At 45.5% G+C, this 27,573-nt stretch overlaps 2 protein-coding genes across 5 annotated transcripts in view; one reads left to right on the top strand and one right to left on the bottom strand.

The window, feature by feature from the left end:
* The window catches only part of dock1 (dedicator of cytokinesis 1), an 85,915-nt gene that overhangs the window by 28,229 nt on the left and 30,113 nt on the right, over positions 1–27,573 (bottom strand). The gene's annotated exons all lie outside the window — the stretch shown is intronic.
* insyn2a (inhibitory synaptic factor 2A) lies at positions 1,619–25,862 on the top strand. 2 transcript variants are annotated; one of them, XM_058060988.2, is made up of 4 exons: positions 1,619–1,762; positions 12,455–13,694; positions 16,127–16,198; positions 22,451–25,862. In XM_058060988.2, the coding sequence occupies exons 2-4, from the start codon at positions 12,460–12,462 to the stop codon at positions 22,632–22,634; spliced, it is 1,491 nt and encodes a 496-aa protein (XP_057916971.2). In that variant the 5' UTR covers positions 1,619–1,762; positions 12,455–12,459; the 3' UTR covers positions 22,635–25,862. The 2 variants fall into 2 exon arrangements, with proteins under 2 accessions (XP_057916971.2, XP_078644951.1); XM_078788825.1 differs by lacking the exon at positions 1,619–1,762 and adding an exon at positions 1,935–2,045.

The raw sequence follows: 27,573 nt of genomic DNA on the forward strand, positions 1-27,573 counted from the left end.
CACGAGGCTGGCAAGATACACTTTAGGCAGTTCTGAAAATAATCAATTATTAAAAAAAGAACGATGAAGGACAAAAGCTATAGATCCACAAAGATGAAGAACACGGTGACCATGTGAAGATACTCCAAAGAAGCCAATCGATAAATCAATTTACAATCCCAGCATCGCCCGCAGCAGAGAGAATGCATCTTAGTTTGACCCCTTCAGCTCCGCACACACGACACTAGCAGGGCGACAAGGACGTCAAATGAGAGTCCCCGGAGGACTTGAGGCTCTGAGGTCATGAAATCATTAGGAGGGAGTCCCTCCCCAGGTCCAATGTCGCGGGTTTGCTTACACAAGCAGATCGCTGAGCACAAACTAATAAAAAGAAGACAAGAAAATGGCAAAGCCTTTCTTTGCCCGAGTCCGAAGCCACTGGAGCAAAGCACCCTTCAGGGCACATGCGTCCAACTCACGCACGGGGGCCAAATACGGAACATAGCATTGAGTCGCCTCACGGACCTTGTCAAAGTGCTTACAGCTTATATGATAACAGCACAACACAAAATACGCAAGCATTCTCAATAAGGGTGCCACATTCAAACCCAAAGTCGAAATAATTGACCTGTATTCCATAAACAGGCTAAAGGCGGCCAGAAGGGGGCATTTTAACTACAGCAAAGCATACTGGGAAATGGGGTGGGATGGGATGGGATGGGATGGGATAGGCTAAGCTAGGCTAGGCTAGGCTAGGATAGGCTAAGCTAGGCTAGGCTAGGATAAACGGTATAAAATGAATGAATGGTTGAAAATGGTTGAACTGGGACTAACAAACAAATCATTGACTATTTGTCTATTTGATTTTTGGTTTTCAGTGATTCGAGATTCTAGATAATCGAGATTAGAGCACTCTCGCCAGTCAAACGTGCCGGACTTTGGGTCCGAAGTGGACCAAACATCCTAACTAAGGAGTACACCCCAACTGCAGCGCATTTCCCTGCACACAAAAAGACAGTGGAGGAGAAGAAAGCAGAAGGTAATCATCTTCACAATCCCACCGCATTTCATCGTGGTTGTCTAGTTTGCCAACTCAGAGCAGGAAGGAAGCAGAGTCATGTTTCTGCTGCTGACAACATCGTGCGGGAGAGACTGACGAGACCGAGTCAGTGAATAACGAAAGGATGAGTTCCCCCCTCTCTGGCGTCCCTTCCTCTCTTCCCCTCCCTCCCTCACCCACTCTACCTCTTTCAGTCCCACACTCAGAAGCACACAAGCAGGAAAGAAGAGAAAGTCACAATGAGAGGAAGAGCGGCGGTGGAGGAGGTGGAGACACGATGAGGATATTCTGCTCATGAGGACGCTGTTGCTGCTGGACAGCCTCAGTGTGTGTGTGTGTGTGTGTGTGTGTGCGTGCATGTGTGTGCATGTGCGTGCGCAAGCAAGGAACCTGGATCCCCTGCTGGCATCGCGCACACAAAGGAAGCGGGGGAGCGGAGGGTTGGCGAGGAGGCAGAGGGGTTGATGAAGGCGGGGAGCGGGGGAGCGGGGGGGCTTAGAGGAGCGTCACACCACCGGATCACAGGACGCAGATGTGCTCGACAACTCCGACACACGCCCGACGCCGCTGAACACCCGCCAGCCCGCCCGTCCCTCCTAACTTCTGGCATGGCGTAGCCTTGGCTCTCGCTCTCCCGGATCGCTTCCCAATCCGCCACGGGCATGCACGGGCACAGCGGGGAATCTGGGCATCCTTTCCAGCGTCAGCACCGCACGGCCTGAGGTGAGCCTTTTATGGATGAATAACCTCCAGGTGGGGGGGGCTCAGAAAGCCTCCGCTGAAGAAAGTAAGTGAACGTCTGATTTGGATGCTCTTGATGATGTGGAAGTCAGTAGTGCCGAGTAAACTTTAAATACGCTACTGGATGCTGTGCATGACAAACCAACGCGAGCAAACTGGATCCAGCATGTTGGTCCAGGTTGCTCCCAACTTGCCCTGCATTCCCCACAAAGATGGAGCATGATGGAGCATGATGGAGCGTGATGGAGCATGATGGAGCGTGATGGTGCGTGATGGTGCGTTTCCGGGCAGCGTTGCATCAAACAAAGTGTCATAAAAAGGAAAGCTGCCGCAGTCAAAAGGACCTTAACCAAAGACCTTGGAAGGCTGGCTGGCTGAAGTCCTTGTATGCTGCTTGTGTGCAGATTGAGAGCGTGAGCTGCCACACAAATACCCCGCCCCCCTCCCCTCCCCTCCCGCTCCCTCCAACACCAGCACTCCATCACCTCTTCAGCACCATCAGTGCAGCGATAGCATCTCCCCTTCCCTGCCCAGCCTCTCCACAGAGGAGAGCCATGAATAGATAGAGATCATGAAGATGATGGAGGGATGTGGCGGGCGGTGCCAAACCTGAGGTGCCAAACTTAAATCCGGTCATGCACATGCTGGATAACAATCCTAAATTGTAGGAGCGTGGGAAGAAATGAGGATGTCGCTCAGCAGTGCGGGTAGAAATGACACACTCCCATTTATCCTTCACTCAAAAACTATCTTTAAGCTCCAGGTTGCCTGGCAGGGGAATAGAAACCACGACCCGCAGCTTGAAAGCTTATGTTTAGTTTTCATAGGCAATCTGCTCAGAGAAACAAACATGATGGCCACCATTCAACTTGTCAGGAGAATCCTTGCCCATTCATCCAGAAGAACGGTGGTTGGTGGACCTCTGCTTTGCTCGTTTGCCCAACAGGAACTTCACCACAAGTCAAATACCTTAGTAGACCTTCCTTAGCAGAAAGGGGCCTTTGCCGTAAAGTTGCAGTTGCCCAAAATGTCTGGCTAAGTTGAAGAATTCAGATTCATTCCTGGCAGGTGCTGCTATGAAGCTTCAGACAATCCAACCAATCTTATGTCAACGGGAGACAAAATATTAGGCTCTTTTCCACGGGCATTTCCAGGAACCTTTATTACCAGGACCATATTTAACGAGGTTGAAGAGATCTTGTATACTCGAATTCCGAAGACTTTGCGCTGATCTAGTTTGGTAGAAACTAAATGCAGTTTGTTCCCAACAAAGCAATAAACGTGCTGCACAATTTGAGGCAAATTGGCAAGGTTTGTAGTTTTATAGAAGACTCCACTGAATTTAATTATATCAACAAATGGTGATACTTCCCAAAAATATGCTCAGGTCCATGTCACCCAGCCCTGGTTTAGATCCGCTAGCCGTCGGCACAGCCTGACTCAAAGTCCTGGCGAATATCTTAGTTGCTAAATATGCTGGCCATTTCTCACAGGTCCAAGGAAAGTTTGGAATCGTGGGAGTTCTTTTTTTTTTAACTCGGGTAAAGTCAGACCAAACGTGTCAAAGTTTTTCAAAATCACAGGTAAATGAAAAAAGGTTCGAACGGTAGAAAAGGTTGTACGGGTTTCCTCACAAGCATACAGTCTTCTGTGCTTTTATGTGCGTCCGCCAGGCATGGCAACGTGGACTCTCAGAGCAGCGAGAGGTTTTGGACGCAGGGAGGAAGAGTGCAGGAATATACCCTCTCAGAAGAAGGAGGAAGTAACAAGGAGCAGTGATTTAATATTCTGGGGAGGGGATGCAATGCATTCTGATCAGTTGGCAGCGCTCTGCAGCATGCTCTTCTTCCACGAGATCTGATCTCCACAGTTGTACTTTCACTAGCGTACGGATTGGAGATGCTGCATGGGAACTCCCTGAAGAAGCACCTGGGAGCCAGGAAAAGCACACAAACACGACAAAGCGAAGCGAGTGAAGGCAAAAGCAGAGACAACTAGACTCAGAGGGGATTAAAGTCTGAGCAAAAGAAAAAGGCCCCAATGCCCAAAAGGCTGCAGACTAGACCGGTCCAGGGATAGAAGCCTCTACTGTACGGTAAAGACCATACAGTTGGAAACAAGCAGCCTATAAACCGCATTGAACAGAATACTGCATTGCACTGAATAGATACTGAGTGTTATGTCACATGATCATGTGACCAACTAAACCCTTGTGATGCACATTTAGAAGCCTGTGGAATAGTGTGCTGAATAAACAACCATATTTAGACCACATTCAGTCCCTCCAGGATTTCACAGGCTTTTTTGTGATTGTCGCAACCTAAAATCTCGGATGTTGTCGCAGTTTTTACACAAAGTTGTGATTTTTTTAAGTGTGCTTTGGAACCTTGACCCCAAAAGCCCATGATTTAATAGAACAAAATATGCTATATTTCTATACTGAACACACAAGAGGACATGGACTTGCAGGGGCAGGATCCTGGTCCGCATTGCCAGCAGTAAATTGAGCCTATTTGCGTCAAGGCTGCCCTTTGTCAGATTCTCTTCAGAATTTTCTGAGACAGAATTTCTAGGCGCAGCCAGGGCCTCGTGGGAGTCCAGTTCGGGGGCCTAAGGTCTCATCTCTGCTATTTGCAGGTGATGTGGGCCTGATGGCCTCATCGGCTGTGACCTTCAGCGTTTACTGGGGCGGTTTGCATTCGAGTGTGAAGCTTCTGGGATGAGACTCAACACCTCCAAGTCTGAGGGCATGGTTCACAGTCGGAAAACGGTGGAGTGCTCCCGCTGGAATGGGTATGAGACCCTGGAGGAGTTCAAGTACCTCGGGGTCTTGTTCACGAGTGAGGGAAGGTTGGCGCGTGCGGTTGACTGGGCCGTCGTGGTGAAGAGACATCTGAGCTGGAAGGCAAAGCTCTCGATTTACTGGTTGATCTATGCTCCCACCCTCACCTAAGGTCATGAGCTTTGGTTTGAAAGAACGAGATGGCTGAAATGAGTTTCCTCCGTAGGGTGGCTCGGGAATCTTGTCCGAACGCCTCCCAGGTGAAGTGTACCGGGAGAAGGCCCCGGGGCCGATTATTTCTCATATGGCTTAGTAACAACTTGGTGTCCTCCCGGTGGAATAGGAGGTGTCGGCTTGGGACCGGGAAGTCTGGCCTTCCCTACTGAGACGCTGCCTCTGCTACCCAGACCCACATAAGAGGAGGAAGATGGACGGATGGATAATAAAGTCAGACTTTCAACAGATCCCCAGCACCACTGCCAAGTGTTGTCATCTGATCAAAGGCATTTGGTAATTAGGATTGGAACATAAAGGCTGACCGGCAACAGAGTTGCTCCATGCGTTATTTCGTCTTTGCTGCACCGTAACTGAAAAATGTTTCAAGCGCTGCTTGGCAACAGTGTGGCTGTCCACGATTGCTGGGCAACAACTACTGGAAAAGACAATCTGCTAAAATCCGGTGATTTCCAGTTGCTTTTAATCTTGGGGCATTAAGCGCTCGTTAACTCACAAAGGATTTGCGGCGCTCGCTAAGAGTCATGCCACGGCGCTGACCTTTGCAGTCAATCATTCAGCTGTGGCGCCTCGGCTGCGTACGCATCCGGGTTTCGATCAGTCGCTGTAAAACACACTTCCGACATCTGTCAAATGACCCTTACAAGAGCAATCCGGGGGAGACTGCAAGCCTGCGTCGGTTTGCCCCTCGCATAATCAGCGTCCCATTAAGGAGGCAGATCAAAGACGTTTCAAAAACAGTAGTAAGTCATTTGTAATTACAAGCGCACGCTCAGAGGAGTGAAAAGAGGAAGACAAAACTGGAGGAGATAAAGTGGGATTACAGAGGAGTTGGGAACTTCCAACAGCGAAACGATACTGACGCACTCGTTTGCTCAGGCTGCCTCGGAGCTGGAAACGCTCCGGCAGGAGACAGATTTTTTTAAGGATTTAAAAATTGGCATCTTAATAAGCATAAGCATAACAAGGTGTTTCCCAGGGCTGAGTTCTAGTGACCCTTTCCTTAGTGTTACAGTAAACCATAAAGGCCCAGACCATGCAGCTCCACCTGCTATATCTATATCACCCGTCCTTATTGACATGGAGAGCCACATTCCTGGCGCTTAATGAATTCAAGGTGTTTGCAAAGCGCCCGTCATTAATTAATTCTCCCTTCGATGGAGCGTGAGAGATAGGACAAAATCAGTCTGGCACAAAATTATGGCAAACATTCAATCCCCAGGTTGACTCGCAGAGCGCTGACATTTCAACCCCCCTGCAAGTTAACCCCCGGCAACAAAAGCTTCACAAAACCGCTGAGTCAAATTCTAACTTAGCAGCATTCGTGTTTTGGCATTCAAGGTATGCCGTATGAAATAAACACGTGCCAGCAGCACAAACAAAACATTTTCATTAGCGAGTAATGAATTGTTTTATCGCGCTAATCTGGATTGTCCTTGTGGCGCTGCAACACTGGCGGTTTGGAAAAGAAAAACCTTTTCGGGAAGCGGCTGCTATCAACAGCTTCTTTCGGGAAGACCACGTGTTGCCAAGTGTGCTTGCGTCCTGAGAAGAGGTAGTCCAAATATTGACCCGGTGCCAGAGCTTCCTCTGCTGCTGAAAAACTTCACGTGTTAACATGCAGATGAGGTTTTTTTCCTTTTCGGGTGGGAGGGGGTAGCTAATAGCGGGTCAGTTCACTTCAATAGCTTCCAAAGAAAAAGAGGGCCATCCTAAGAAGCATGATGAGTCATTCTGTTTATGCAAGAGGGGGGGGGGGGGGGTAGCTGCACTAACCAACCGACCTACGTGTTGGGAGACAAAAGCCCACGTTAAAGACAATGAAAGTGAAATTACCATGGGATGTTGTACGTACGCTGGAGTGCAAATTCCCATGAAATTATATTATTTACAGGGTGGCATTTTAAAATCATCCCCTTGCATAATTTTGTTGATGCCGAACATCCCATCCCACTCTTCTAAAAGCAAGTGACCTCATTTGGAGAGAGGTGGTTAAGAGTTCCCTTTAGAAAATGTCAAGGCGCTGAACAAACATTGACACGGACGGACCTTGGGAGCACAAATGGCAAATACAGGGCAGGATCACATGCCGCATTTTCATGGTAAACCATCATAAAATGAGTCAGGCAAAACATTACTAACATTTTGATCGGCCCCCTCACTCCTTGTATTTATATTGAGAACGGCACAAGAATAAATGAGCCCAAAACTATCCTGAAATCCTCGCTCCCTTGCTATATCACATTTTTTCCAGAAATAAATGACCACTATTTTGTGGTAGCTTATGGTCCCAAGTTTTTGGCTTCTTACTTAACTTTGGAAGAAATCAATTCTATGCTAGCTGATATGACAAGCTTCTAGCTAGCAGACGTCTCGAGTCCCTGCAGAAGAAAAGTGACAGGAGTAAAAGTAATAGGAGAAAGGTAACGATAGGCGTGTAATTTCATGTCTAATGGACTCTAATATTATACTGTATTCAGGTTCTCAATGCTCTAACTACAAAAATATTCCATTTATTAATCCTATAAACCAGTTAACACTATGAACGGGAGTGGAGGGTTTACAGCGTAAGGAGACTGTGGAGTTCTTTTGGACTTTACGCCAGCCTGCACTTGAAAAGGTCAAGAAGATCGTCGAGTACGTTTATCAAATCAACTCCAGTAGACTTTTTTATTTCACACTAGAGGAGCACAGGTTAGGTTCATAGCATTCAAATTCAAGTGGAATAGCATCATTATTTACTACGTATTACTACGTTAGGAACAACAGTTCTTGTTACAATCATTTGAATAGTTGTCATAGTACTTTGTTGTCCACATCCTTTAGTAATCATTTACTTTGTACAACATCTAGTAGTGTATAACGTGGGTCATAGTACATGGGTATCAAACAAGTTATCAGAATTGCCATCATAATTTGTAGTAGTGGTTTTACAGCTACGCACATTTAGCTCAAAGTTGTCTTAAGACAAGAATTGCCATCCTCCTTATGGATACACGTACAGTCATGTGATTATTTTTAACAAATAAGCCAAATTTCACCTCCCACTTGAGCTCCTGGTTCTTGAACACAAAGAGGTCACACTAGTTTTTTACGGGTTTCCAACCTTCAAATCGGAAATTGCCTGTCTTTCTCCGGTCTTGTCCTAGTAGACGTTCGTTAGTACTTAAGTACCTGCTCTTCATGTGCAAAGTCGGGTCACCCAAAGGTGAAATTGTGTTTCTTCCCAAATCAAACATCATTTCCTTCCAGAATGGTGGGAATGGATTTGTCAAGTAAGTTTGGTTTTTCCCATGTTTGGAAAAACACTTTTGTGTGAATCGGTCACTGATTTGAATCTTTTGTCAGCTGAAGGACTCATTTGTGCTGAAAGTGGGTCTGTCAAATGGATGGGCTTTGACCCCACACATTGTGTCCCCACCACATCTTGGTGGATGGCCAGCCTCGTCAAGGCTTTGGAACACAAGGGGTCTTCCAGAGCATTTCCTTCTTCTTCCTCTGGTGGTTTGACCTTCTGGGCAGTTTCCTCCCACTTGGTTTATGCTCATTAAGGTGTAGGACCGTTGGACGGACCGTGGATTTCATCTTTGCTGTTGGAGAATGTGATTTCATTCTGTCTTCCTTGCCAGTCGGGTCTTGTGAAACTTGTGGAGTTTGATTTGTGAAAGCTGCACATATTCCTTAGTTTCTTTCCTGAAGGATGTCTCATTGTTTGGAAGAACAAAGCAAGCTTGTTATCTGTCCGAGCTTTCGTGTACCAGTTCCTCCGACTTTGACCTGATTGGGACAAGGTCTAAGGAAAAAGTATCCATTTAATGTCTTGAATGGTTTAGAAAAGTTCTTCTTGACCGTTGGGCGAGGCTGGGAGAGTACTTCAAGAACCCACATGGTAGCGACTGACCCACTGTCTTCTTGAAGAACCTTGAGTTCTTAAAGTACTTCTTGAAGTAATTCCTCTTCCATGTGAGAAACGGCGCTGTCATGTATGACTGCCTGAACAATGTCTTGAGCGCCCTTACGTTCTTGAAGAACTGATGGAGGCTTCGGTTCCTCTCTCCCTACCCCCATCTCCTCACACCAATGTTTAAGCAGTTTCAGTTCCTTGCTCAGGGACTTGTTGTGGTCCGTTAGAATGGTTTGTTTTTCTTGAAGACCCGTTACATGTGCCTTCAGGTCTGCGATCTGTGTCTCCACCTTCAAACTTGGGTTGTGACTGAAAGATCGATTGCGTTTGGTCAGACCTGATTGCTCAGAATTTTCAAACTGTTCTTGAAAGTCTTTCTCCTGAGGATCCAGCTCTAATTCCACCATGGGGTCCCCATAGGCTCCAAAGAGGCAGCCTTTTGCTGCAAGCAACTCTTCTGCCTGCTCCAGCTGTCTTTGAAGATCACGGATTTTTTGTCTCTGGCCGTTAATGAACGCGTTAAGCTCCTCTGTGACCTCCTGTTGGTAATCTATCTTCCTTCTTTGCTTTTCTATTGCATCGTCTTTACTGCAGAGCAGAAACTGAACTTCCTCGCTGGAGAGTTCATGACCTTTCAGAGTTGTCTTTAGGTGGGCAATCTGCTGACCCTGTTGATGCTGGACACATTTACTGTTGTCCAACTCCTCCCTAATCATCTCATTATGCTTCTCCAGGACGGCGTTGGCTTCCTCGAGGTCCAGTAGTTTGTTGCTTAAACGAGTATTCTCCATCCATCCATTCTTAATGAGAATTTCAGCTTCATCGATACGCCTGGTTAGATCATCCTGATCTCGTAGCCTTGATCTGACCGTCTGCAGCTCTGTTCTGAGATCATACATTTCCGTTTGGTTTTTGTCCCCCTGAGATTCAAGGTGGTGCAGTTCAGCAACGAGGTTCTCTTTGCTTTCCTTCATGATGGTCACATGTCTTCCCAGAACCTTTACCACCGCAAGCAGGTTTTCATTTTGTTTCCCGATCCTCACAATCTGATTTTGCAGATGGGCCAGCTCACGATTTTCCTTCGTGGGATTGTCCTCGTCTTGATGCCGATACCTGTTCTGGCGGCCCCTCGCGCACTCCCTGCTGCAACCCCTGAACATGGGTAGATGAGTTGCTTTTATCTGGACGGCCTGGTCAAAATCATCAGTTTCTGTAAGGTTTGTGCTAATTTCTTCTTCCAAGTGCTGTGTCAGCGCAATTGTCTCCTTGACATCAGCTGACTCAAGCTCAGCCTCAAGGAGCCTGGTCTTGTTATCTTTTGCTTCCCTTACTTCAAAATGTTTCCTACATAGTTGAGCAACGTTCCCGTGGAAGTCGCTGTCCGTCATCTTGACCACCCGTTTGGGGATAATGTTAACTTTCCTTGTGAAGGAGCATTTGGCCGTGGCCCACTGCCTCTTGAGCCGCTTTGGTTCTGAAAGTGGAGCCTCCATTTGACCGAATCTTAGATTGTACGAAGATTGGCTATGAGCATGAAGATCTCTTCTTCGTGCACCAGCTTCGCTGTGGTTATTTCGGCTAGGAGCATTAGGATATGTTCTCCATCCACCCACTGCACCGTGGTTATCTTGGCTGGGAGCATTAGGATCTCCTCTCCATCCACCAACTGCTGCCATGGTCATCAACTGTCTAGTTTTTGGGGGACTTTACACCAGCCTGCACTTGATAAAGCTGAGAAGATCATCAAGCTCGATCAACTCAACTCCAGTAGACGTTCTTGAGTTTTATTTCACACATCAACTATTTGTACAGGAGCAGAGGTTAGGTTGATAACCTTCAAATCAAAAAAGATGAAATGACCATTTATGACTTCATGGTTTGTAACGTAGGAACAATACTATTTGGTACATACCAGTGGTCTCTCCGCTCTGCTCTTCTTGTTACAATCATTTGCATAGTGGTCTACGCCCTTTACCATTATTTACTTTGTACACCTACCTCGTGTTGCATAATGCGTGTCATAGTTACGTGACATGGGTATTAAACAAGTCATCATAATTGCCATCATAATTTGCATCAGGGGTTTGAAAGATACGCACATTTGGCATCAAAATTGTCATGGAAATTGTCATCCTCTTTGATGACTACGCATACGGTCATGTCAACTTCAGGATTGTAGATTTAAGGCTCTGAAAGTAGTATAAAAAAGTAGTATAAAATACATACATAAAGTTTTAAGATGTGCATTCACTTTGATAAAATTGATGATTATTTCATGAACAGAATGAATATATATAAATATAATATATGAATATACATAAATGTATAAAATAGTGCGGTGCGGAATAGTGATTTTAATAGTGACCCACCTGGCAGTGGAAAACCTAAGAGTGGTTATTACAGAATGTAGACAAGATTAAGACAGAAAAAGATAATGGCTGTCCTAATGCATAATTCCCAAGTCTAAAGCCAAAGTGAAAATGGCGATAATGCCATGGAGGGGTTTTCGCTGTGCAGATTTTGGGTCTATTGCTCCCAGGTAGGTAAACAGGCCGTCATTTCATGTTGACACAGCGCAGCCGTGGCAGATAAGCTGAGAGAAATAATTGCCCCGTCTGATTCAACATCTCGATGAGATTGCAGAGTGCTTGTTGTAAATCAGCGGGCGGCTGGGAAAATGATACTGTATTTGTGTCAAAGCGTCTGAGGCAACCACAAGAGTTAAGAGGCGTCTCTCGGTGACACATGATAAATTATGACTCCAACTTAGAAGGCTTTGTGGCTATGTGTGTATTAGGGATGTCCTGAGCCGACCACATGATCGGAAATCAGGTTGAATCAAGTGGTTTCAGACTGGATCGGAATCGGGTGTTATCTACCGATCAGGACTCGGGTATATATGTATATTTATTCCCTTTTGATGAGCTCTATAGTTGTGCAGCGGTACAGAGTGAGACCTCTTCATGCCATACCGCACAGAACCAGCAATGTGTCCGGCATGACATGACTTTGCTGCAGTGACACTATTGGTTGCCATCAAGGCAGCAGAACACGGAAGCAGATTGAAGCTGGGCGTCCAACTCCGTCTGCGGTGTGGAGGTTTTTTAAAGTGGGTGACAAAAGGCTTGCGAAGTGTGAAAGGAAGGAAGAGGCTACATTTAACACGACAAACCTGATACGACACCTCAAAAACAAACAAGCGACACAATACAATCAAAGATGAGTCAGGACATTTTGTCGAGGGGGGGGGAAATGCCCCGCGACAACGCAGGGCATCACAGTCAAGGTAGCCATTGACCTTTGGAGAAAACCTGGGATTTCTTATGCTTATGGATCACTTTGAACCCCGATATGACACCACCTCTATTTTCTTATTTATTTCCATGCCTTCCAAGATTTCAAGTTGAGCTGCTATTTGTTATTACATCACATCTTTATTAAATATTGCATTATTAGTACTGACATAGAAGCATAAACCAGCCCTCGGACTAAGACTGAAAGGGAAATGAAGCAATGACAAACACCACACACCAATGTAGAGTCTTGCTTAGGAATCAGAGAAACTGCATGGTAACAATAGAAATCAACACCTAGAGCATGCATGCATGCATGCATGCATGCAAGAGCAACAAAGCTAATATTTATTCCCGTTTGTAAAAGCTACGTGAGCTTAAGGGGATGTAAGACACTGGGCTTTATGACTAAGCCGGTCATTACCAGCGACTGACTCTGTATCTTTCTCCATGCCTCTTAGGAAAAATGGTGAGCAAGGAGGGCGGCAAATGCATGCTCACCAACTCAGAGTCTGACTCGGAGGCAGCGCCCCCATCCTCCGCCTCGCTGGCTCTGGAAGTTAAGTATTGTCAGGACGGCGGGCGGCAGGTGAGGAAAAGGAACAAGGCCCTGCAGGTGCGATTCAAGGACATCTGCGAGGCCCAGAATGAGCAGAGGGAGGCAGAGCTGAAGGCGGCCGGCAGAGACGGGAAGCCTCTGTCGTACAAAGTGGCGTACCACAAGTACATGACCGTGCCGGCCCGCAGGTCTATCCCCAACGTGACACGCAGCACCGGGGTTCAGACGTCCCCGGACCTAAAGAAACACTACCAGACGTTCCCCTTTGAGCGAAAGAAAGGGCACACCTTCAAACACGTGGCGGCGGTAGAAATGTACAAAGGGCACAACAACGGCTTTGTCGTGGAGGGGACGCCATCCCGGGATGCAGAGCAGTGTTTCCGTGATGACGACGAGGAGGGAGCCTGCGGGGGGAGTGGAATCCGGAGGACCAAAGCTCTGCTCCATACTAATGAGTGCGTTGCCACAGTGGAGCAGCATATTGCACCTGACGGCCTGTGCTCTGACGCTTTGCTGCTAAGTTGCTCTGCAGACTCGGACTGCCTGGTGGATGCGTCGGGAGGGAAAGGAGGCGAGGGCGGGTCACAGGGACAGTACCAGCTCTGCGGCATCCCCTCCAAAGCCGGAGCCAGATTACGACACAGAGAGGCCGACAGAGACCGCTTTTCCAAAAGGTTGCTCCATCTGGAGGAGGGCTCGTCCCAGACCCTGCCGGACAGGGCCTCCAAGGTCACGGGTCCGATTGCGTGGAATTCTCTTACACAAGTGGAGTGCCTGGATAGTCTGTCTGTGTGCAACAAGAGGAAGAAAAGCCTGCAGCTCAACGGGATGCAGAGCGAGACGCTGCCACGTTCCGGCAGAGGTTGCGCAACGCAGGCGCAGTGTCCGGCGGGACAGTTATCAGCCAGGCCTCTGGGGGGAATGGACAAGTCCAGGTCGCTCTTTGGAGGAAGTGAGGCGACAGTGGCGCCATCGGACCCCACGCAGGAGGCCTGCAAGCAAATAGTGCCTATGAATCAGGATGGGGATGTTAAAGCACAGCTCCAAGCCATGGAGAACCTCATCAGCTCCAGCCAAGAGACCATCAAGGTGCTGCTGGGGGTGATCCAGGAACTAGAGAAGGGGGAGGCCCACAGAGAAGGGTAAGTTGTCCCCTCTGACGCCATGGATGCAAATGCAGACGAGCTGTATGATGCTGAATGAATTAAAACCAAGCTAGAAGTACTGACAAAGATGAGCTGAAGGTCTCTGTAAAAAAGCCATTCATGGTTCAACAGCTATTGAGCGCGTATGAAAGGCGTAGATAGCATCTAGCCTGCTGAAATTGAGGACTGTTTACTTGAATAAAAGGGGCCAACAAAATGGTCAGTTTGATGAGTGAATTGCTGGGGCTCAGTTTTGACCAGTAAGGTGGCAAGGACACAATTAATCACAGATATGTGAAATATCAGGACACCTCGTAGTGTCACCCTGCTACCCCTGAAGCCCTGCACACTAAAGGGTGAAAATCTGTCAAAAATGGATTTGCCCATTCATTTATTGTCACACTTGAATGTTTCAGATCATCAAACCATCCAGCAAGTGGGGCAATAAGGGGCGCAGCGTCCACCCTCATTTATCTAATGATTACACAATAAGAGCATTTTAACCACAACTCATCGGGGTGCCACCCAATTGAACTTAGAGCGATGTGACACAATGTGGACACCATGGGGTGATGAGTTAATTTGAGCGAGGGCATGAGCTAACAGTGGCTAATCTAGCCATTTAGTCTATTTCTGGGATCTCGGCAAGTCAAGCAAAAAGTGCAGCTTTAGTTGCACATCATTAGCTCCAAAGCTTACATAAATGTCAGCGACTCAACAATAACATCATGACTGACTGGCGTTCCAACAAACCGAGGAGGAACGCAACTCAGGAGATGTTTTGGAACCAGTAGTCCTACTCTGAGCTGGTGAAGACAAAGACTAAATAAATCAAACATGGAAGCCCACGGATGTCCTGTCCTTTCTCCCACCCACTTGGTGACCTTCCAAGGGGGCAGCAGGGTAGTAAATCAGGGTGCTAAATATGTATACACTTGGCACCTTTGCTTTCAGCCCCCCCTCCCCAGGGAAGCCTGCCAAAGAGAGATCTCATTTTGTCTTCTGAGCTCAGCGTGAGAGAACGGCTGGAGTGGCTTTGGATGTTCATGCATCCCGATTGGTGATTACGATGATGGCGATGGTGATGGCCCAAGGCTGCGTGGTGTTTATTCCTCATTTGTGTTCCGTGTGGGCACGCCTCTTTGCCACACCAAAATGTACTACACACCTCCTTACTGACTGGCAAAGCACTCAGCTTTTCAAATAACAAATGTTGACCTTCCATGGGATTGGGGCTAACAAATCACCTCTTCTAGCGTCACACGCTAATATATCTGGCACAGCATATGGCACACAAAGGATTACATAAGGACAAGGACATTTACGGCAGCCGACGTGACAAGTTTGGTTGAGAGAGAATGATGAGGAGGAACAATTGTGAGCTCCTCCTGCTGGTTAAATGTGAACGTTAACATCTTAGCAGAGCAGAGGAGGGGAAGTGCTGACTCAATAAAGACACAAATGATGATAAGGGAGGGGCCATCAAACAGCAATGAACAACATTTCATTTAAGACTTTCTTCTCCCGGGCTGCATGGTGGACGAGTGGTGCGGGCCACACAGCTAGGAGACCTGAGTTTGATTACCTGTCCATTACCAGTCCCTAGTCATGGTCATATTAGATGTCTTGGCGGGCATACGACTGAACAATCCACGCCTGCGAATCCGATTATATGCTCATTCGGATTGGCACTTTTCTTTGGGAATGAGGGGTACACTAAGGTTACATTCTTTCCGTTTGAGCAAATAAACTGATGGGTCCATGTACACGTGGCTAGTGTGCAACTTTTTCTTGTGGGGATATGATAAAGGCAAATTTTATGTTCCACGACTTCCAGAAAATATTAGTGACATGAAAGCTTGAGTAACAACTGCAATCAACAAGCTGAAATATTTAATATGTTTATTTTGCCGCATTGTTTTTTTTAATCACCCTGTGTATTTTTGAGCGAACTGATTGTATTATCAATACTGATGTGGATCTTTAGGGTTGGACATATATTTAATTGATGACGGGGGAGGAAATGAACGGATACGGGCCATTTAAATCCCCTAATAAAGCACAACAATAAAAGAATGATAAAAAGATTTGAAGAGTGTATAAAAAATAATTAGCTTGTGTCCTTCTGAGCTAGCGCTGTCAGCCAGGTCGTCCATCTCTAATTAAAGCACCTTCAGCCCAGACATCTTGCACACAACACTACCTCATTGCTCATCTGACTCCCAATCAGCGGAGTGAGGCTAATTCCACATGGCATTCCACATTTTCCCGCTCCAATCGCCGGACATTCGTGACTGGCCCTCATTTGTCCCGGTGCCGCTAACGAGACAAATACAAGGACAAGAGGAGAGGTGTGCAGACTTAACAAGGCTCGTGATTACACATTCACCACTCTGGTTTTCTCCCCCCCCCCACCCACCCCCCCGCAGGCTCTCCTATCGCACTGGACAAGACACGGCCAACTGTGACACATGCCGGAACAGCGCATGCATTATTTACAGGTCAGTAGTCCGTCCCCTTCAAAGACATGCGGGTCCAAAGCCTCATGTCGCCCGGAAGGAGAAGGTGGGAAAGGCCCACAACATTGGATGGGATGCACAGATGCACAAACGGGCATGGGCTCTGTTTGTTCTGCTAGTACCGTTTGTTTGGTCAAGTATTTCCCACCCCATCTATGGGCACAAGCTTGTTCTTTGGTCGCTGATGAATGGATGGATGGAAGGGTCTGGACCAAAGTACCATGCCACAAGTTTGACCGTTAAGATCCATCTATCCGGCCATCTCGTTCTGAGACTTAGGTCGTGTTATTTGAAAGCAAAGGGGTTGATGCCATAGGAGGACTGACGACAGGGCCACGGAAGGTTGGAATTAATTACAGTCCACGCACTGAGAAATAATACCACGGTTGCCAAGCCAACCCCCTGCATACTTCAAATTCACTTCATACGATTTGACAGCATGCTAACATGAGCCCACAAGTCATTAGTCTAACCAAGGTACACGCCAAAAATGGCTCCTTTTGGACTTCTGATGAACGTATCAGTGTGTTGGACACAAAATGATCAGGCATCAAAGCCAGTTTATTGTCGGGGAAAAGTTCACTACATTATTTAGCTGTACAGTATGTTCGTAGGTATCTTGACTATACTTACTGTACAAAACAGAGCAGACACGGTTTCCATGCTGCTGTTGCTGACGGCTAAAATGTGAAATCAATGCACAAGAATTTAAACGGGTATATCGGTATAACGCCAGACGCTCTTGCTTTGGGTTGGTTGAGCTCACCTCAGTCCTTTATCCTGGATTTATTTCCAATCTTTCAATGCAGCGGTACCTTGGCATACGAGTGTCCCAACTAGCAAGTCTTTTTTTAGATGCAAACTGTCTCTCGGTAGATTCTTTTGCTTTCAACTGTGAGCTAAAATTTGGGTTATGAGCTGCTATTTATTGGCAGGCATTGCTGAGGAGCCAATTTAGGGGCTTGTGTCAATACGACCATGACCCAAGACGGGAATGATGTAAATAGCATTAGCAGTGCGCTAGCTCGTCACTGGGAAAGACATGAATACAGAGCCAACCGGTACGAGCCTGGAGTTTGTGTTTCAGAGAGGTGAAGCACATTAGAACTTAATAAGGTCATGCCTTTACATAAAATTTGATGTAGTTATCGTTGTAGTTGCATTATAGAAAAAAAATTATGATTTAAACATTTTAAAAATCGATTGACAGCCTTAATTCCAGGCCAAAGAGAGTACACCAATTGATTTTGTTTGAAATAAATTAGTTCTCATTTCAAATGCTTAAATCAAGGGTTCCCCTTTGAGCCATTGATTTTTTTTTTTACTTTAATGTGTCAGTGAAAAAAAAAAATCAATGGCTAGACAGACAGCTCAGATTTGTTCCTGGTTTTCCTATCAACACTCCACTATAATGCACAGAACACAAAGTCAATGGCAAAATAAGCAGCACAATTCTGGCACAATTTCAACTCAATAAAAAGGGCAGAGTTTTTGGAGTTGTTAAATTGACCAGAGTTCTCCTCTCAAAGCACGGAAATCAGTGTTGATTTAGGCAAAAAAAAAAGAAAAATGGTGTCAATTGGACACAGAATCAAATATAGCAAGAGTGTTCATGCAGCCAGGAGGAATAAAAGGGAATCTAATTGCTTCCATCTCCATGAAACAACCTCTATGGGGGGGGGGGGACACGGACGCAGGCCAGGAACAGGAAGCCGGGACGGAAAACAAAAGTGCGTGTGGGCAGCATCGCTACAGTCTGTAGCTGGGTTTGTGTCGTGGGGCCAAAAGCTAGGATTTCAGACAAGATCTCAAACGAGCAGAGCCCATCCTTAACAGAACTACAACAAAGTCCGCGGACTCCAAACAGAGTACTCTACACAGTGGCTGCTCTATAGAAGCCACACAGGGCCAAAAATACACATAATAGGGCCCCTTTAATGGAAACATAAGCCTCATGTGTTCATTCATTGTTCATTCATACAGTCAAACCTTTTATTATTTATGTGAAATTCAGTCCTGTTTTATTTTAAATGCACCTTAGACCAAAATAAGTGTGTTGGAGGTCCCCCCCATGGGGTGGGGGTTAGAGTTAGGGATATATTCAAAGTCAAAGTCCTCCCTGCATCATTTCCCACCGACAGTTCCCGGCACCCCCTCAGGGGACCCACCCCACTATTTGAGAAGCAATGCTTTGTAGGGTGACATGCAGGGTGACATTCAGAGCTTGTCTGCTGGCATAGGCTCAAGCATGCCTGCGACCCGAGTGAGGATAAGCGTTTTGTTTCGTTTTGACACAATTTAAGGCAAAATAAGGTTCAGACCTTCGCTGTGGAAAAAAAGCCTAACCGGACCGTACTCAATTTTAATTGCCGACCCCTGCTCTAAAACGTGTTATCAGCATTTCCCAGTGAACGCTAGGGATTCAGGACTTGATGCAACGTGAGCGGCATCGAATGAGAATGGGAAAAGGGGGAGAAAAAAGGATGAAAAGATTAGTGTGATTGGTCCCGTCTTGTCTTGTCAGGTGATGTAATATGTGAAGGTGTGGAAAGAGGAGTGGAGTACAGACAAGACGAGGCTGAGCACAAAGCGTAATGAGAGGGAAGCCCAAAAGAAACCAGTAATGCCACCGACAACGCCTCCATGTGGGTTAATGCACTCAGCATAAGGGAGACAGATGGAAGCCATTCCAATTAGGAGAGTTGATTGGTGCGGACCCCACTGGTGGGTGTCGTTGTTCACAACAGACAATAGTCGCATCCATCAATCTGATTCCGTGTGCCTCGCCGTTTAACACGTACCGCAGATGAAGAATTGGATGGGGAAAATATGGTGAGAGCGGTGCAAAGGCTGGTTGAAACCAAGCATTCATAGGAAGTCTATTCCGCTGGGCTATGAAAATCAATTAAGCGTCGTAAAGGCTGATTACATTATTGCAATTACTGTGCAGCATACCTCCCTCTCCAGATATAGATATATCAAATCAAGTTAGCCATGACTGGTTAGTGAAGTGGTTACCATAGCTACAGGAGTGGCCGGTGTGCACGGTCAAGAGCTTGACAAAGAGTAAGATGCTGTAGAAAAGAGATGAAGGTGGTGGGATCAAAAAAGCTCAAGAAAAAGCGAGATGTGGTGTTAGTTTGGCCGGGAAGGACTTAGACCAGACGTGTCAAACGCAATCACAAAGGAGGCCAAAACTCAAAGCCTGCTTGAGGCTGTCAGCCCAAGCGGACTTTACCCTCCATCTCACCCCCAAAATTTCTACCTCTATTATTATTTATGCTGAAAATTTCAACACGTCTCTGCATATTTTTAGAAAGATTAGAAAAGATAAAACTAGGGATGCTCTGTTTTGTTGTTGTTTTGGTTTTAAACAGTATAATAAATAAAACACACGGCTAGACGGATAGTTGTGAACAAATGGTCGCACCAAAGACAAAAGTCCAAAGCTTGAGAGTCATGAGACAGACGCCAACTCCAAAGAGGGGAGAGAAAAGTGATGCCGCCACTCCAGTGACATTTGGAAGTGCTGATAACTGACACCGACTGATAAAACTTTCACTGAAATGTCCTTTTGAAAAGTTTTCAAAAGATGAGACGATTATGGCCCTGCACCAGCAAACCTTTTCCCATTAGGGAGATGGGAAGACTGCTCCTTTGTACGGAGAGTAAAAAGACAAACTCAAAGTAAAGTCAAAATAAAAACAACTCGGTTAACACTCACCATCTCGACATATATAATTGAACATATTTTTAAATGTTAAAAATATGACTGACCTTCCAGAACAGGTTAATGACACTAACCAAGGTTCCACTGTATGTGTGTTCCTATGTGGTCTACTCCAGAGACGCAACAATCAAATCTAGTTCCATGACAATTCCCAGAATACACAGAGATCATAAATGTAGTATAAAATCAGCCGTTTTCTAAATGAGCTTAAATGGTTATTGTGTTGATATACAGGAATCATAATAACTTGTATCCACAGATGGAGCACAACAACAGCCTCGGCAGTATTATCGGCTTACTCTGAAGAGCAAGGAAAATCCTATTATGGTGACAGTGCCTTGTGTATGTGTACATACGTATAAGTGATCCCACATCCCTGTTTCCCCGAAGAACAGAAAATGGTAGAAATGGATGACAAAGTGTCCCTCTGAGCAAGACGCAATTAAGGGTTTGTTAGCGATGAAAGGGGCCACACAAAAACACACAGCGGTGGTGCCTCCGAATCCTCATTAGACTCACACCACAAACACGGCGTCATTGATCACACAAGACACGGGTGCTAATTTCAGTTCAATATGATGTCGGTCAGGAATTTCTGCCACCTGTGACCAGGCCAAGGCATTGGGATACCTGGTTCTGATTCTGATCATTGGATGGTTGAGCAGATCCTTTTGGTAATGTAGCGTATGTTAAACTGTTGGTTGTTTGCGCCGGGTGAAAACCACCTCGCGAATAAAGACCACTTGGGCTTCATCTTGGGCCTGAAAATGCAAGCCAGATTGGATTCATATGTTAAGTGAGATCTCCAAAGTACATTTCCCTGGGAGGCCTAAAGAATGAGATTCAATAACCCTCCTCTCCTGGAAACTTTTATCCATATTTGGAGCATTTGTATGCAGGGAGGAGTGCAAGCCGTTTGAGACGGCGCTAGAATAAAAGCCATTAATTTCAGATTTGGTGATTGCTTGGATGAACGGCCCGCATTAAGGCGGGTTTTTCTTTGGCCGTCCAGCCGAGGAATCATGCGAGACTCCGGTCCTCCAAGATGCAGGAGATAATTCGGAAGTGAAAAGTCAAATCCTTGGATCACGCATGAATGCTTCCCTATTCTTCAGTGTGTTAGGGGGGTTGTTTCAACAATAGCACCCTCGTTATGTGTGGGTAAACTAACAAGCAAGGTCAACACATTCAGAGGTGTGTGCAGGGACACCAACTTGGACAATCTCCCCCCAAATTGGAATGGATTTCTATCTGATGCAGTAATTAAGAGCCTGTGATTTATTGCTAATTGCTGGCCTTGGAAAAAAAAGGCCTGAGTCTAAGCAAATGCAAAGTGTTTAGAGTCTTTTGCATCCATTTTTTGTCAAAATCAATGAGCATCAAACAAACTTGATGGATCTTGCCTTATTTTATTACCACTCATTAAGGAAAACCGTCAAAGCGTTCCAGCTCTCGGTGACTGGAGGAATACAGTCATGTGAAAAAACATTTCTACTCCCGAAGCGCTACACAAAACAAGGGTCTCTGCACAGGCAGGACTACCGTAATGTCCGGACTTTAGACTGCACTGATATATGGTGGCAAAAATAGAAGATTCAAGTCCTCATATTTACTGCAGTCATAGCTGTAGTGATCTGCGTTTTCACTTAACAGAACCTTCCAATGTGGGATTAAGGTGATGGCGGGTCCAGATAAACCCATAACTCCCTCAGGGAGTGTTTGGTTGGTGTCCAAAATAGCGCTAAATCAATCATCATTCTGCAAACAGTTTTGCTGTAGAAAAAGTACAACAAACCAAATCAAATAAAAGTAGAGGACTGGTTGATTCCCAGGGCCATAAGGTAAATGAGATAAATACAAGTCCTGCTGCCCAAAGGTGGAGTGAGGTCAGTCCACGGCGACGGTACCTAATGCTTTGGGGGGGTGGCAGCAGTAAAAACAAGAAGAAAGGAAGCGTGAAGGCAGAAGAAAAGGATAAAGAAATGTAAGTGGGTTTCAGGCAGACAAGCACATACGTATCTAAGGTCATCTTTTACGAGGCCATATTTGAATTACGGCTTGAATTAAGGCCAGGGGTTGTCAAAATGAGCTTTATTGAAGGTTGCAAGACTTGTCTCCACCAAGCTGTACACTTTAGTTGAGTTTGTTAAAGTGCAGTGGAACCTCTGTGAGCTTCATGAAGCCGTTCCGGAAGGCCCGACTCCAAACGAAACTGAATCTAACTCATGGGCCCATCAGACCATATGTGCGCCCAACGACATCAAAATCATAACTTCATTTTCTTCCTGGAGGTTTTTTTGGGGTGTCATGAGCACTGTAAGCTCAAGGGGTGTTCAGTCAACGATGTGACGCTAGAACAAGGGTGGGCAAACTACGGCCCGGGGAACACATGCGGCCCACCAAGCGTTTGAATCCGTGTCTTTCTAATTGCTCGGCCTAGCAAGGAAGACGCTAGTCTAACTGAAGTGTCTAACTCTCTTTGCCTGCTTTCCCTTCTGCCACAGTGTGGAGCTGGACTTCAAACAGCAAGAGGACAAGCTGCAGCTACTCATGAAGAGGCTCTGCCCGACCGACGACACCCACTTTGCCGCCCTGCCGTACCCCCAGGAGGCCTTCACCTCGACCCCGAAACGCAAGTCCAAAGCAGAGTCCAAGAAGCACGCCCGCTGGAGACTTTGGTTTATGTGAAGGCAGCGTTCCATCTCTTTGTTGGCCGACTGGATACTGTACGCCTTGTCCAATATTTGAAAAGTTCAAATGGAGTTCTTTTTGAACCAGTTGTCTCACTGATGAGCAAGACGGGATGTGGTTAGCAGTTGCAGTCTGCAAGGAGTTCCCCAGATAGAACACCGGTCACCTTGGGACTAGACTTTCCCTGCAGCTTCCAGGCGAGGCTGTGAGGACCACATGGCCAGCCTGTCTCCAATAGAGCAAAGCACAAGCAACATTGTTCAGGATAAACGTTCTCCACTGCTACAACTGAACACTAACAACTGGCACCATTCATATCTTCAGAAGAAAAAAAACTATGATGAATTTTTATCTGTCTATAAAATGTCAACTTTCAACTGACTTTGGAGGGGGGGGGTTGAATAAATGACACTTATTTTCTTAATGACATTTTCAAACTTGGGACATTGAAGGTCATTTTTTCCATATTAATATATATCTGCATTTAAAAAACACCTTGAAATTTAGTGGTATATATTTATTAAGCAGCAGTAAAAAAGAGAATGTGCACCCTGGAGGACAGAAGGTCACTTTGTTCTAGCGCAGGGGTGGGCAAATATTTTGACTCGTGTTCTGGTCCGGGGGGCCAGAACATATATTTAAGCTTTATACTTATAATTTCCCTTGAATTATTTGTCTGATTTGATGTGTAAAAGTGTTATACTATCAGCTGTATGTCCTCATGTCCCTTTTTCAGGAGCACTTTAACATCAGACCACATCAAACAATGTCATTGGTGGGCCGCATGTGTTCCCCGGGCCGTAGTTTGCCCACCCTTGTTCTAGCGTCACATCGTTGGCTGAACACCCCTTAAGCTTAAAGTGCTCATGACACCCAAAAAAACCTCCAGGAAGAAAATGAAGTTATGATTTTGATCCAATAATGAAACGAAATATGCCAGGAAAGTCAATGATGGCTGCTTATTTAGTCATAGAATGAGCCCCATACTATGATTCTGACATTCATACATAGAATATAGTCAAAAAATATGCATTACATACTGGAACCGCCAGATGGACGGCAAGATAGACGAGTGACAGCTAGCCATCTTTTGCTAACCGGGTGCAAACAAGCACAGCCATAAAGGAGCACAAAGGAAGTGTCATATTCACAACAATAACAACATTCTCTAATATGGTGTGTGGCTGACAGCTGACAGGTTGCTCTTTGAACACGGCACAGAGCTGAACACCATAAACATGACAATAATGTGGCATCCAAAGCCGTATTATTATTCTGGGATTTGTAGTGACGCCATTGGGCGTGAGGTCGTGGTAGTACGTAGTGAGTCAGAAAAAGCGAGATAGTCATTAAGAACTGCACGAGTACTGGGTTGGCTACTATGGAGAACATTATGAGGAGCGACTCTGGGAGATCTCAGAGTACACCTCTGTCTTTTAGGTATCTCCATAAAAAAGACTAATGGTGGGGGGTCTGGTGAGGGAGGGTATTCAATGAGGCCCCTCCCTTACATTGCAATAGTAGTGATGTGATAGTACTACACACGTATACATTTCTTGTGACAGCCTGTATATAACCAAGACCAGATGTTCACCATGAAGTGTGTTGTAGGGGAACGTCGGACATCACTCGCTACGCCGCCTCCAAACACGGATGGGAATGATAAAAATATAATATTTAAACATTGGAGCACTCATGAAACACAGGAAATATGCCTTTCGATGTTATTGTTAATGGAGGAAGACTCGTGTCATGAGCACTTTAAATAGTATTTGGTTTTGAATACTGGAACGATTGTACTGCTGCAATGCAGTCACAACTGAATGTGACACTTGTGATCACGAGCAGGGCTTCTTGCTTTTTACAAGAGGATGGGTTCTTTTCCAAGATGAAAATACAGTCGTCCCTCGTCACTTGGCGCTTTGAATATTGCTCCATCACTTCAATGCACCTTTTAAAAAGTGGATTAATGAATAAATGAGTTCCTGAATGACTACAGCCTATTATTATTGAAAGACAAGTGGTATGTGGTATTCTACACTGGTCACTGGTCAGTAATGTTCCGACCCGTGTTTCCATGCTAAAGTCCTTCTTTCTGAGACATTTTCAAAGCCTTTCTTAGGTTGAGAATAACAACACCGGAGATGAACTAGTTAGCTTGGTAGCTTGCTATCTTTAAAGCAGGGACTGTGTCTTACGTTCCTGCAGAGATCCTGTGGCCTGTTCCAGTTACATTACAGTTGAGCAGTTTGTTGTCAACAAAGATAGCCATAACGTGTGCGCGTATGCCAGATGCATCGTGAGGACGGATGATAGGTCTTTGTGATCGGCCCACATTACCATGGAGACACTAGAACAACAACAAACGTTCCCTTATTGTACATATGTACCAAGTGTCAAGGTCATAGACCGCTTCTACTGTAACTACTCTAAGTATTGAATGGTACTTTGTGGAAATGGACTTATCGTGGTTGGGTCTGGAATCATTAACCGCGCTAAATGAGGGACGACTGTAATTCTTTTCTTTTTTTCCTTTTTTGGAACAGCTGCAGATCACATCTATTAGCCTATAAATTAGCCTATAAATATTCATCTCCACACAAAGATCTTTGCATTTACTCTAGATATATTTCTAATTACTGATTTGAGACATAGCATCAAATAGGGCTCGATTTCACTAATAGCCTAATATGTCAAAATAAGAAAGCTACTATGAGGGATGTCCGATAAACCGCTACCGATAATTATCAGTCTGATATCAGCATAAAAATGTGATATCTGTATTTTTCCCTGATTGTGAAAAAAGATTTTTTAAAGTGATGTTCATTCCACCACATGTAATGTGAGAAATATGAGGGTTGGACAATATCGGCATATCGGTTTTCTGCAAAAAAGTCAGACATGCCTATCCGCTGTACATCCACTATAAGTGAAATGCTTCTGCAGCATTGTAGCGTCACCCCCACCTACCCCTTCCAAAAAAGGAAAGGACCACCACAAAGATCATTTCCAGCAACATAGTAGAACTCATTGGTAGCAACACGTGACTCACTTTCACCCTTGTATGTTGTGTTCTTGTTGGCTAGGTATGTGAATAACATTAGCACACAAAGAGAGCGCTACATGTTTATCTGTACCTTAAAGAAGTGCAATTGATTTACTATGTGCAATACTGTATATTTTATACTGTTTTTAAAAAAGAAATAAACAATTTAATATGCAAAACATGACAAATACATTCGGGTTTCCCAAGGATTTTTCTGAAGCTGTGGTGGTGGGCTGCATGGGATGGCGTCATCGTGTCATCTGCAATATTTCCTTTTTTCATTCATTCACTCATTTATCGCTTAAACTCACAAGGGTCGCAGGGGTATATTTTCACCACGTTGTGTTTCACGGCTTTAATGTAAAGAATGTTTTATAATACCTGATGCCGACGTGCAGGTGCTGAGTGAAAAAAATATCATAGAAGCACGGATTTTTTAACGCAGCTCGTCTTAACCGTAAATACATTCTCCACACACATGGAACACACCTCCGTGATATGCAGTTGGAATTGCATGGGTGACTACATCTTCCTTAATCACAAGCACAGGCATTATAGTTAGATTTAGGAGCAATGTGTGCATAGGCTACATCAATTTAGAAAAATTAGCCACTTTGTTACCAATAAATAAATGTGTATTTCATTATATTGATTATCATTAAGGTTTGTAGCTTTTTTACAATATATTTGATATGGTCATATTTTGTATTTTCATGCCAGCTTGTTGTGGAGCAGCGCCAAATCCATTGAAGCAACAAGTCAAGAGTCATGCCTCGCCTTCCAAATGACCAAAGCATCTTTACACACAATTGTAGCGTTTAAAATCATGTACAAGTCAATATTTTCACTTGTGGCAGGACTTTTAAAGGCCAGTAGAACACACACAAATTGATATGCGGGGTTGCGGGCGGCCAGTAATGACTTCCTAGCGGGAGGCATTATAATGCAGTGCCATTTCTTGCCATGCTTCTTCCTCTGTGACGTCTCCGCAGCTGGAAGTAAAGTAAGTCAAGAAGAGGCAGAGGTTTTTTCACGTGGACGTCAATCAGCATGACGTGCTAAAATGATACATCAACATGACTCTTATGGAGCATGCACGTTCCCTTACAGACATCTAGCAGCAGAGCAGAGTACACACACTTCAAGGGCACAACTTGATAATAGGAGCAGCGACAGCCAAAAAGTGGCCGCTACTCTCCCAAGGGCTCCAGTCAACCTGCACGAGGGTGGACATGAATACCAACGCAGCTCTCCCCTACCACATCCCATGATGCAAATGTGCCGCTGCGGCAACGACGACAGACACACAAAAGTATAAATAAATAAATACAACAACACAACCCCGGAGCCCTCAGCATGATCACTCTCATCTACATTCTGTCCGACTGCCGCCGCCAGGGGAGAGGAGAGAGGGTGAGTGGAAGAAGCAGAGTAGAACGCTTATGCATAAATCTAAATGGAAGAGGCTGCCACGCGGTAGAACAAGGTCAGCAGACTGCTGCTGCTGCTGCCGCACAAAACCCAAAGGGGTACCGCAGTAGCAGCCGCAGTAGTACCGCAGCCGGACACACGGCTACTCCAAAGTCCAATGCAAAGCGGATGATTATTAATCATTGTCAGGTCCTGGGACTTGGCGCTTCTGACCCACAGCAGCAAATATTGTCCAACTAACTAAAAAGCCGAGGTACACAGCAAATGGAATGACAACATTGCAGATGTACACAAATGATTGATCGGTTGATGAACTGATAGCTGAATGACTCTGGGACTAGGAAGACTCGGGGAGAGGTGGCCAGAGACTGGGAAGTCTGGACTTCCCAAGTGAGACTGCTGCCCCCGCAGCCCGGATGCAGATAAGCAGAAGAAAATGGAATGGAATTGATTTATGGT

Source organism: Doryrhamphus excisus, unplaced genomic scaffold (genome assembly GCF_037039965.1).
Source record: "Doryrhamphus excisus strain RoL-2023G ecotype Guam unplaced genomic scaffold, RoL_Dexc_Guam_v1.1 HiC_scaffold_24, whole genome shotgun sequence".
NCBI lineage: Eukaryota > Metazoa > Chordata > Actinopteri > Syngnathiformes > Syngnathidae > Doryrhamphus > Doryrhamphus excisus.